Source organism: Macrotis lagotis, chromosome 5 (assembly GCF_037893015.1).
Source record: "Macrotis lagotis isolate mMagLag1 chromosome 5, bilby.v1.9.chrom.fasta, whole genome shotgun sequence".
Lineage (NCBI taxonomy): Eukaryota > Metazoa > Chordata > Mammalia > Peramelemorphia > Peramelidae > Macrotis > Macrotis lagotis.
In genome coordinates, this window is record NC_133662.1 from 8,826,065 (window position 1) to 8,837,334 (window position 11,270).

Sequence of the window (11,270 nt, forward strand, 5' to 3'; positions counted from 1 at the left end):
ATTTCTTTCTCCAACTCATTTACAGAAGAAGTGAGGCAAACAAAATTAGGTGTAACAATGACATTTAACATCCTTTCCTTTATCTCTTGTACAGTTCTTATCCAGCCTGGATAACTTCCCCAGGGTAAGATTAGAGAATCTTTTTTTTTTTTAAGAATGTAAGATAGGGTGGCTAGGTGGCGTAGTGGATAGAGCACCGGCCTTGGAGTCAGGAGTACCTGAGTTCAAATCCGGCCTCAGACACTTAATAATTACCTAGCCATGTGGCCTTGGGCAAGCCACTTAACCCCATTGCCTTGAAAAATCTTAAAAAAAAAAAAGCAAACAAACAAACAAAAAGAATTTAAGTAAATGGGATGATCTGGAAGAAAGTTGTTTCTAGGACTGGGTATCATGCCCTGCTGTAGGACAGAAAAGCCACATTCTATAGAAGTCCTAGTTAAAGGTGAGGAAAGAAAAGAAGGTGAGTTTTTGGAAATGAGATGAAAGAAAACTGAGAAAAGGGAACCAGGGAAAGAAGAAAATATTTAGCTGTCTAATCCTGCAACTTCTGCCCCCACCGCCATTGCATTTAAGAGCGCATTTGTTTCCTCATCAATCAACCAATCATGTAAGTTTGTTGTTCAGTTATTTTTACATTTACATTTTATTCTTCATGACCCTATTTGGTTCTTTTAAAAATAATGTTTTAGTTTTTTCACCTGAATATCACATAAAAGCAATTTTTAACATATTCATTTTATTTTGTTTTTGCTTTTAAATTCTGAGTTCTGGGGCAGCTAGGTGGTACAGTGAATTGAGCACAAGCCCTGGAATCAGGAGGACCTGAGTTCAAATCCAACCTCAGACACTTAATAATTACTTAGTTGTGTGACTTTGGGCAAGCCATTTAATCCCCATTGCCTTGCAAAAACAAAACAAAAAATAAATTCTGAGTTCCAAACTGCCTCTTTCTCTTCTTCTCCAATGTGAAGATACTGACAGTAAGCAATCTGATATAGGTTATACATGTGAAATCTATATAAAACATATTTTCATATCTGTCATTTTGTGGAAGAAAACGGAGGAGGGAGAATGAGAGGGAGGAAGGAAGGAAGGGAGGGAGGGAGGAAGAAAGAAAGAAATGAAGAAAAAGAAAAAAAACATAAGCGTCTGTGTGTTTTAAGATACCCTCAGTTCTTCTGGAATCAGAATTTTTCATCCTGAGTCCTTTGGGATTGACCTGGATCATTGTATTGCTGAGGCATTCAGTTTTGTGTACAGTACTGTTGTCACTGTGTACAATGTTCTACTGGTTCTTCTCACTTCATTTGACATCAGTCTTTCCAGTTTTTTTCTGAAATCATTTTGCCTCATGCTTTCTTATAGCACAATAATATTCCATTACAATTGTATTTCACAACTTGTTCAGCCATTCCCCAATTCATGGGCATTCTCTTAATTTCTAATTCTTAGCTATAAAAAAAAAGCAGCCTTAAATATTTATGTACAGGGGTGGCTAGGTGGCGTAGTGGATAAAGCACCGGCCTTGGAGTCAGGAGTACCTGGGTTCAAATCCGGTCTCAGGCACTTAATAGTTACCTAGCTGTGTGGCCTTGGGCAAGCCACTTAACCCCGTTTGCCTTGCAAAAAAAAAAACCCTACCAAAAAAAGTCTTTTGGGAAAGGGGATGAGCAAAAGGAGAGGGATTTGGGTGATAGAAAAAGGGAAGATGGTGGGAGAGGGTAGTCAGATACAACACATTTTTGAGGAGGGACAGAGTGAAAGGAATGAGAGAATAGAATAAATGGGGTAGGGGGGGAATAGGATCCACCACTCTATCATTTGGGAGGTTTTTTTGACAAAGATACTGGAGCACTTTGCCCTTTCCTTCTCCAGTTTATTTGATCAATAAAGAAACAGGCAAACAGGGTTAAATGACTTTGCTAGAGTCACACAGATGTCTGAGACCAGATTTAAACTCAGAAAAATGAGTCATCCTGACTTCAGGCCTGACACTCTATACTCTGTTGCACGTATTTGCCCCAGTGAACATTTATAAGGTGACTAATATGTGTCAGAAGCTGTGTTAGCTCTGGGGATACAAAGGCAAAATATGAAATGCCTTCTCTCAAGAAGTTTACTTTCTAATGTGGGGAAGGAGCTAGAACAAATCCATACAGACTATTTAGAGAGGATAAATATAAGTAGTTAAATTTGAGGTGGTTTGGCAGGATGGACCGTAGTAGTAGTAGATGGGAGAATCTTGAAAGACTTTCTGTAAAAGCCAGTGATAATAGAAACTAGAGAAGAATTTGAGAAGGCTAGTGTGGCTGGATTGCCTAATGAAGGAGGGTAAATAATGTCCAGTGAAACTGGAAAGAAAGTTTGGAACTTGATTGTATAGGGCTTTGAAACCTAGATTATATTTTATCTTAAAGGCAATAGGGAGCTACTAGAGTTTGTTAAGTGCAGTGACACAGATAGATTTGTGCTTTTCCCCATAACTGTCCCTAACCCCCAAATCACACTACTTGCTGAGACAACCTATTTATCTTTGAGCAGCTCCAATTATGAGTGTAGCTCATACAGGGATGAACTGGAGCATTTTCCTTGGATTGAAAATGCCCTCTGACACCTTTCTGGGTGATGAGGTGCTGGTCCCTTACTAAAGGACATGTGTAAATATCTAACTTCATGAAAGATGCTCTAATCTACTTCTTGCTACATCAGGAGGTTTTCTCTTTTATTTATTCATTTATTTTTTTTGCAAGGCAAATGGGGTTAAGTGGCTTGCCCAAGGCCACACAGCCAGGTAATTAGTAAGTGTCTGAGACTGGATTTGAACCCAGGTACTCCTGACTCCAAGGCTGGTGCCGCCACCTAACCACCCCAAGGTTTTCTCTTTTAAATAATCTAATGTTACTCTCTGCATCTTCAATCCCCAATCTAATCACTGCAAACTTTCTTTTTTAGTAACACAGATTTCTCCTAATACCTTGAGATGCAGCCTTACATTGCCTGAATCTGTCTCTGAAATTTAACACCCTAAAGTGTTTGTGGCCCCATGCTGCAGCAGAAAACTTGCCCACCCTGCCCATCCAGTAAAGAGCAGGTTTAGTCACTGAGAGATCTGTCATCCTTTTCCTAAACATACTTTTGTCCCTCAACTCCTCCACTTCTCATACTCCCCAATGTGGCATGGATGCTACTTTTCATCTTTCTCTTTGCATGCCCAGGTGATGAGGACAGTTCCCTAAAGGGGAGCTTGTGAGAAGGTGGAAGAGATCTAGTTGCCCAAGGGAAATAGGGATAAGGAAAAGAAAGGTCAGAGAGTCATAGATTAGCAAGAGCTATGAGCTAAGTACTTGGATTTGGAAAGGGAATGGAAAGAACTAGGTGATGAGGAATGGGAATGAGGGCTACCCTTCATGGACATGTCCCATGGTATTCTTTCCCTGCACATTCTCTCCTCTGAGTCTCCCAGGTCAGAACTTTTTACTATTTTTTTGTTGTTGTTCTTCCCCTTCCCCTCCTCCACCACATTTACCTTGTTCTGAATTTCTCCACTTCCTAACTTGGTTCTCTGGACATCTGTTGTTTAATATGAGATACCAAAGATGAGATATCAAAACATGGCCCATTTAAACCTTTTTCCTGACAAGTAGCTCAGTTTCCCTCTAAATATTAGGTTTAATTAGTAATGTTCATTAATATTTATCAATTGTTTATGCTACAGAACTTTCCCTCCAGAGCTAATCAGTGCTGTTCCTCAATCATATAGATTATTTAAAATTGATGTTTAGTGAAAAATTAGTGGTTGGTTATTGGTAATTGGTTATTATCAAGTGTTGGGACTTTGTTGAAGATATTAACCAGAGACAATTAATTAGGCTTGCTCACAGTAAAACTGGATGAATTGGTAAGCTTGAACTTCCCTAAAAAATAATTACCCAGAGAGGTCAACCAGTGAAGAAAGCTAAAGAATAATGGTGTAAGAAAAAATGTGAAATTCAAAAGCTTGCAAAAGAAAATGTAGAAAACTACCTTTGCATGCAATTGGAAATAAATAAATTTTTTAAAAAGAAAAAAATGGAATAAAGAGAAATAATTTCTTGTTCAAATAAGCAGTATTAAGAAACTTTGGAAAAGCAATCCAAGGTCTCATCTAGGGGCAAGTCATTAACATCCTCAGATACTTAATCATATGGATTCATACCTCTAGGATTCCCATTCTTGGGGTTTTAAAACTTTTTCTGCTTTCTCTTATCTCCTTAGAATAGTAAGATCTCCTCCTAATCATCCTCTTTTGTCTATTCCCTAGGTTCCTCTTCTCTTTCTGTCTTCCAGCCCCCCAGGATTCAGGTCCAGAAGGGTGGCTCTGTCTCCCTCTCCTGCCTGTTCAGCATCAGTCATAAGGGCTCTGCCATTGATTTTACCACCTGGTACAATGATGTGGCAACCCTAGATAGGGAGGTGAATAACAAGACACTGGTATTCAGGGGTCGACTAGTCTTTTCTGATCAAGCCCAATTCCTCTGGGACCAGATGGTGGAGCTACAGATAAGGGACATCAGAATATACAATGCTGGCCTCTACCTATGCAAGATGGATGTATTGGGATTAGGGATCGGGACTGGAGAAGGTACCAAGCTGGTGGTAAAGGAAGGTTAGGAGTCTTCTCTCCCTCACACACAGACACAGACACAGACAGACACACACACAGACAAACACACAGATACACACACACACACACACACATACACACAAACACACCCTACCTTTGACCTCTTTCCTCAATTTCAGAGATTGAGCCGCCTTAGGTACTCAGCAATCATTTATTAAGTATCTACTAAGTACTCTGCATTGTCACTGAGAATCTGTATTCTTCTCTGTATTTTTTCTCTGTAGAAGAAAAGCACATCCTCTGCCTCCTAGGAGCTCACGTTCTAATGGGGGAGACAACTGTGTACATACAAGACATATAGAATATAGATGGGTGTTGTTGTTGTTGTTTGCCTTTCCTTCTCAAAGAGGATCATAATATCAAGGAAGGTGATATCATGACATAAAAGTGAACTGGATGTAAGTGAGGAGGGCTGTGAAAAGTCACCAGCTTCAATTTCTCCTCCAGAGCTTTCTGGGTCCAATAGCTAGATATAGATAAGAATGACCTCTGCCTCCTTTCTTTCTCACATAGCCTTAATCACTGCATTGGTATTGCCTCAGTCAAACTGAGAGCTGTTAAAAACTCTAGGTGAAAAAAGTCTAAGGGTTTCCCACTGCATCCAGGGCCATTTCCAATAAATGGGAGTAATCTCAAAAACAAGATACAATGCTGAATAGATCTCTCCATTTTCTACTTGGAAGGCAAGAACTTTCTTCTTCTCTTTGACTCCATTACCTCAAGTTCTTTCAGAAATGAAAATATTCTTTTCGATAACCCTCTTTCTTTAACTCTTTCCACAAATCCAGGCTCTCCTTGGCCAAAGGTGTTTCTACTTTTCCTACCGACAGCCCTTTACATTTTCAGCCTGGCTTTTGTGGTGATAGGAACCACATTGTACAAGAGACAAATGAGTAACGATATAAATGGGTGTGGAAGAAAGATGATGGCTGAGAGAGAAGTGATGGAAAAACTTAAGGACCTAGAGCCCTCTCTCAGTCTATATCTCTTGTCTCCTAGGTCTCCATTGCCAGAGTACTCTGTTACCTCTTTCAGTGTCCTGAAAATGAGGTGTGACACCTGGAACTTCACAAGTGAAAACTAACAATTTTCCAGCTACCCTATAATCAAATACTTGTGTCACTTCCCTTTTATCCTTCTAAGGTCCTCCTCTCCCCATATCTGTCTCCATACTTTCTTCCTTTCTTCCAACTCAGAATTTAGAATTTACTTGGTTGGGGAAGATAAGGAAAATAATTCCTTTTTTAAAATACTTTTTTTTTAACAATAAGGAATTCTGGTTAGCAGCTTTGAGTGATGGGAAGAGAGAATCTGGGTTTGAATTCTGATTCTGAGATACATCAACTAGTCCTATGCCACATCATATTTTTTTTTTTTTAGTTTTTGCAAGGCAGTAGGGTCAAGTGGCTTGCCCAAGGCCACACAGCTAGGTAATTATTAAGTGTCTGAAGCCACATTTGAACTCAGGTACTCCTGACTTCAGGGTCGGTGCTCTATCCACTGTGCCACCTAGCTGCCCCTTTTCTTTCTTTCTGTCTCATGGTTTTTTCCCTCCTTACTTCTAATTCCTGTTTCACAACATGACTAATATGGAAATATGTCAAATACATTTGTACATGTACAACTTATACTGCATGGGGAGGGGGGGAAGAAAAATGTGGAACTCATAAACCTGCAAATGGATGAATGTTGAAAACGATCTTTACATGCAATTGGGGGGGGGGTAGAAAAAAAGAAAATTGAGTCTTAGAAATGAAAAAATAAATAAATAAATAAGAAAGGAAAATTTTAAGTCAACATAGTATACTTTGCACTCAGACTCCATAGTGGGATTTTTGTTTATTTTCTAGATGCGGATGTCATTTTTCATAACAGGTCTCTCAGAATTGTCTTCAGTTGATAACTGATCTGTTTTTTTTCTTTTTAATATTTAATATTTATTTATTCTCATTTTGTACAAATTTTTTATACATTAGTAAAATATTCTTGTTTAAGAGTAAACAAAATACCCCCTCCCCCCCCAAAAATATAGATTCACTTGAGCGATAAAGTAAAAGGGAGAGAAAAAAATTAAAATAAAAAAATAATAGTAATAATTGTAGGTATTGCCAGGTGGTGCAGTGGACAGAGCACCAGCCCTGGAGTCATGAGCATCCAAGCCCAAGCCCACATCTGGCCCCATACACCCAACAATCACCCAGCCATGTGACATGCAAGCCACCCGAACCCCACTGCCCTACAAAAACCAAAAAAAAGAAAAAAAATCCAAAACAAAATAAAATAGTAATAATAGTAGGGGCGGCTAGGTGGCAGACAGAGCATTGGCCCTTGAGCCAGAAGTACCTGGGTCCAAATCCGGCCTCAGACAACCAATATCACCCTGCTATGCTGCCCCAGGTGAACCACCCAGTCCCATTTGCCCTGAACCCCCCCCAAATAATAATAATAAAAAATGTGCTTGAGTCTTTGTTCCAACATGAACGACTCTGTCACAAGTGGGTCACATTCTTTATGATAAGTCCATGGCAAAAAGTTACTTCCCTATTTTTCCACTGTTGCCATTGCTGATCGCAACTCCCTCCTTTCGTATTTCTCCACTACCATGTACTATATTTTTCTTTCTCTCCTTTCACTCTGACTCTGCTGCAGGGTAGCTGAGTGGCACAGCAGATAGATCCCTGGCCCTGGGGCCAAGAGGCCCCGAGCCCCCATACCACCCCTTAGGCCCAGCATCCATCTGACCCTATGGTCCCGAACAGGCCATCCAATCCAGCCCCTTGCAAGAAGTAAAAAAGAAAATGTGTTATATCTGACCACTCTCCCCCCGTGGTCTATCCTCTCCTCCATCACTCACATCACCCCCCCTTCCCCCTGTCCCCCCGCTCCTTCTTACTCCAGATGCCTATACCCCATTGAGCATGTATGCTGTTTCCTCTCCTAACCACCTCTGATGAGAGCGAAGATTCCCTCATTTCCCCTTGCCTTCCCCTCCTTCCATATCATTGCAGTAGCTCATTGTAATAAAGAAAAATCTTATTATATGAAATATCTTGGCCTATTCCCCCCTCTCCTTTTTCTTTCTCCCATTACATTTCCCTTTTTTCTATTGACTCCATTTTTACTCCATATTTTATCTTCGAATTCAGGTTTCTCCTGTGCTTCAACTATAAAAGCTCCCTCTACCTGTTCTATTGACTGAGAAGGTTTATATGAGTATTATCAGTGTCATTTTTGTATGCAGGAATACATGCAGTTTATCATCATTAAGTCCCTCATATTTTCCCCCTCTCCTCCAGTCTCCATGCTTCACCTGAGTCCTGTATCTGAAGATCAAACCTTCTGTTCAGCTCTGGCCATTCCAGCAGGAACATTTGAAATTCCCCTGGTTCATTGAAAGTCCATCTTTTTCCCTGGAAGAGGACATTCAGCCTTGCTGGGTAGTTGATTTGCTAAGCTCTTTTGCCTTCCGGTATATTATATTACAAGCCCTATGAGCTTCCAATGTAGCTGCTGCTAAGTCCTGTGTGATCCTGACTGCAGCTCCACAATATTTGAATTGTGTCCTTCTGGCTGCTTGTAATATTTTGTCTTTGAATTGGGAGCTCTGGAACTTGGCTATAATATTCCTAGGGGTTGGTTTTTTGGGATATCTTTCTCGGGGGGATCGGTGGATTCTCTCCATTTCTATTTTGCCCTCTGCTTCTAGAATATCAGGGCAATTTTCCTGTAGTAATTCTTTGAAAATGATGTCAAGGCTCTTTTCCTGATCATGACTTTCAGGTATTCCAATAATTTTTAAATTATCTTTCCTTAGTCTGTTTTCCATATCAGTTGTTTTTTCAGTGAGATAGTTCACATTTTCTTCTAATTTTTCATTTTTTTGGTTTTGAGGTATTGATTCCTGATTTCTGGTAAATTCATCAATCTCCCTGAATTCTATTCTTTGTCTGAAGGATTTGTTTTCCTCAGAGAGCTTTCTTATCTCTTTTTCCATCTGGCCAATTCTGCTTTTTAAAGCATTCTTCTCCTCAATAACTTTTTTTTTTAGGTTTTTTTTTGCAAGGCAAATGAGGTTAAGTGGCTTGCCCAAGGCCACACAGCTAGGTAATTATTAAGTGTCTGAGACCAGATTTGAACCTAGGTACTCCTGACTCCAAGGCCGGTGCTAGCCGCCCCCTTCCTCAATAACTTTTTGAACTGTTTTATCCATTTGACCTAAGCTGGTTTTTAGTATGCTATTTTCTTCAGCATTTTTTTGGATTTCCTTGACTAAGCTGCTGACTTCATTTTCATGTTTTTCCTGCATCGCTTTCATTTCTTTTCCCAGTTTTTCTTCTGACTCCCTCATTTGATTTTCAAAGTCTTTTTTGGGCTCTGTCATAGCCTGAGCCCAATTTCTGTTTTTCTTGGAGTCTTTAGATGCAGGAGCTTGTACTTCCTCATCCTCATCATTTGATCCTTCTTGGGCTTATATGCAAAATATTTCTCAATGGTATTCCTCTTTTTTCTCTGCTTGCTCATTTTCCTAGCCTTAGCCTGTTTTGGGGGTGCTTCCTGAGCTTTTGGAACACTCCCACAAGGGTCTCAGTGTGAGAGGCTCTGTCCTCCCTCCTGGTCTGTGAATGACCATAAGCATACCCCTCTGCCACAGGGCTGGGGGGGGGGGGCTGCTGTTCTATGGGGGGGGCCTAGATTGCTATCAGGATCTGAATGTGGTCAGAACCCCAGAGTCCTGTTCCAGGGGCAGAGCTCTGCAGTCTCTCTCTCCACTCCCCTCCCTAACTTCAATGGGCTCATGCCCTGGGGGATCCTGCTTACCAGCTCCACCTGCTTCTGTTTCCTGGATCTGGACTGTCTTGGCCACACTGCTGCTCACTGCTTGCTGTGTGCCCTGAGGGCTGGGCTTCACTTGTTGCTCTGGGAAAGGTTCCTCCCCCCCAGGCAATTTGTGCCTGGTGCTTCCCAGGGCATAGGTCAGGAAACTCCCCCACTGCTTGGAGCCGGGGCTCCCAGCACTCTGGGACTGCCTCTGGGAGGCCAAAGTTCTTTCGCTCTGGCGGGCCACCCCTTTGGAGGGCCACCCCTCCAACCCTGGGGAGCCGAGCCTTTCTGCTCATTTCCAAGTTATCTTGAGTAGGAGAACTGCCTCACTGGGTCCCTCTGTGGGTTCTGTCTCTCGAAAATTTAGTTAGCATCCTTAGTTTAGAAGTTTTATGAGAGAGAGCCCAAGACAGGATTTGCTCTTGTCGCCATCTTGGCTCTGCCCCGTATTAAGCACTTTCTAAATGCTGTACTGTCAAGTGCTGTAGGAATACAAATAGAAAATTGAGATAGTTTCTGTTCTCTGAGAGCCCTCTTCTAGATTACTCAATCCCCTCACCTTCCTATGTAGGGAAACCATTTACCAAGTAATCACTTGCAAGTTTTCCTTCCCTAATTCCATGCTACTTTTGAGCTTAATAATTTCCTCACCCTGAGTGTCTCAGAAAGAGTTGTCTTGGGCACTTGGGACAGTGAGAGGACCTGTGGTGTTGGGGGAAGAGGGCATTTGGAGAAAACTGGATAGAGTGGATGTATATGGGCAGATGCTAAAAGCATATTTGGGGGGGGGGGACTTGGCCAGTAAGGGAATTTGCTTTCCCTGACTATGGTCATTCATTCATTCATTCATTCATTTATTTGTTTGTTTATTTATTTATCCGTTCATTTATTTATTTATTTTTGTTGAAGATATTATTAGTTTTACAATTTTCCCCCTAATCTTACTTCCCTCTCCCACCCCCCACCCACATGGAAAGCAATCTGTCAGTCTTTACTTTGTTTTCATGTTGTACAGCCCTAAATTGTTCCCAATTGTTGCACTGATGGAATGAGCAAGTCCTTCAAGGTTGATCATCACCCCCATGTTGCTGTTAGGGTATACAGTGTTTTTCTGGTTCTGCTCATCTCACTCAGCATCAGTTCATGCAAATCCCTCTGGGCTTCCCTGAAATCCCATCCCTCCTGGTTTCTAATAGAACAATAGTGTTCCATGACATATATAGACCACAGTTTGCTAAGCTATTCCCCAATTGAAGGACATTTACTTGATTTCCAATTCTTTGCCACCACAAACAGGGCTGCTATAAATATTTTTGTACAAGTAATGTTTTTACCCTTTTTCTTCATCTCTTCAGGGTATAGACCCAGTAGTGGTATTGCTGGGTCAAAGGGTATGCACATTTTTGTTGCCCTTTGGGCATAGTTCCAAATAGCTCTCCAGAAGGGTTGGATGAGTTCACAGCTCCACCAACAGTGTAATAGTGTCCCAGATTTCCCACATCCCTTCCAACAATGATCATTATCCTTCTTGGTCATACTGGCCAATCTGAGAGGTGTGAGGTGGTACCTCAGAGATTGCTTGGTGTTTTAAGTGGTGCTTCTGAGAGTGTTGGTCATTTACCATGAGTAGATTCCCATTGTTTCAAGGTAAATAGAGAGTAAACTGTCAAGGGAAAACAGTACCTAGAGATAGATGTGAGTGTGGTCTGGGTCTTTAAAGAACTTTGCCCTAAATATACTAAACACTATAAATGGTAAATGTGTACCTTAGAGAAGCTTTGAT

The 11,270-nt window shown here is 41.1% G+C and overlaps 1 protein-coding gene across 1 annotated transcript; it reads left to right on the forward strand.

Annotated features, from left to right (window-relative positions):
• Nucleotides 1-393: 393 nt before the first annotated feature.
• On the forward strand, nt 394-5,750 carry NCR3 (natural cytotoxicity triggering receptor 3). Its single transcript, XM_074189128.1, has 4 exons — nt 394-463; nt 4,304-4,648; nt 5,455-5,575; nt 5,666-5,750. The coding sequence occupies exons 1-4, from the start codon at nt 394-396 to the stop codon at nt 5,748-5,750; spliced, it is 621 nt and encodes a 206-aa protein (XP_074045229.1).
• Nucleotides 5,751-11,270: the final 5,520 nt, after the last annotated feature.

Bases quoted from the DNA above. Each gene is read 5' to 3' on its own strand.
- NCR3 (XM_074189128.1), top strand. From the start codon at position 394: ATGCCCTGCTGTAGGACAGAAAAGCCACATTCTATAGAAGTCCTAGTT. The intron at 4,649-5,454 runs GTTAGGAGTCTT...CCACAAATCCAG, and splicing joins CAAGCTGGTGGTAAAGGAAG to GCTCTCCTTGGCCAAAGGTG. The intron at 5,576-5,665 runs GTGTGGAAGAAA...CTTGTCTCCTAG, and splicing joins ATGAGTAACGATATAAATGG to GTCTCCATTGCCAGAGTACT.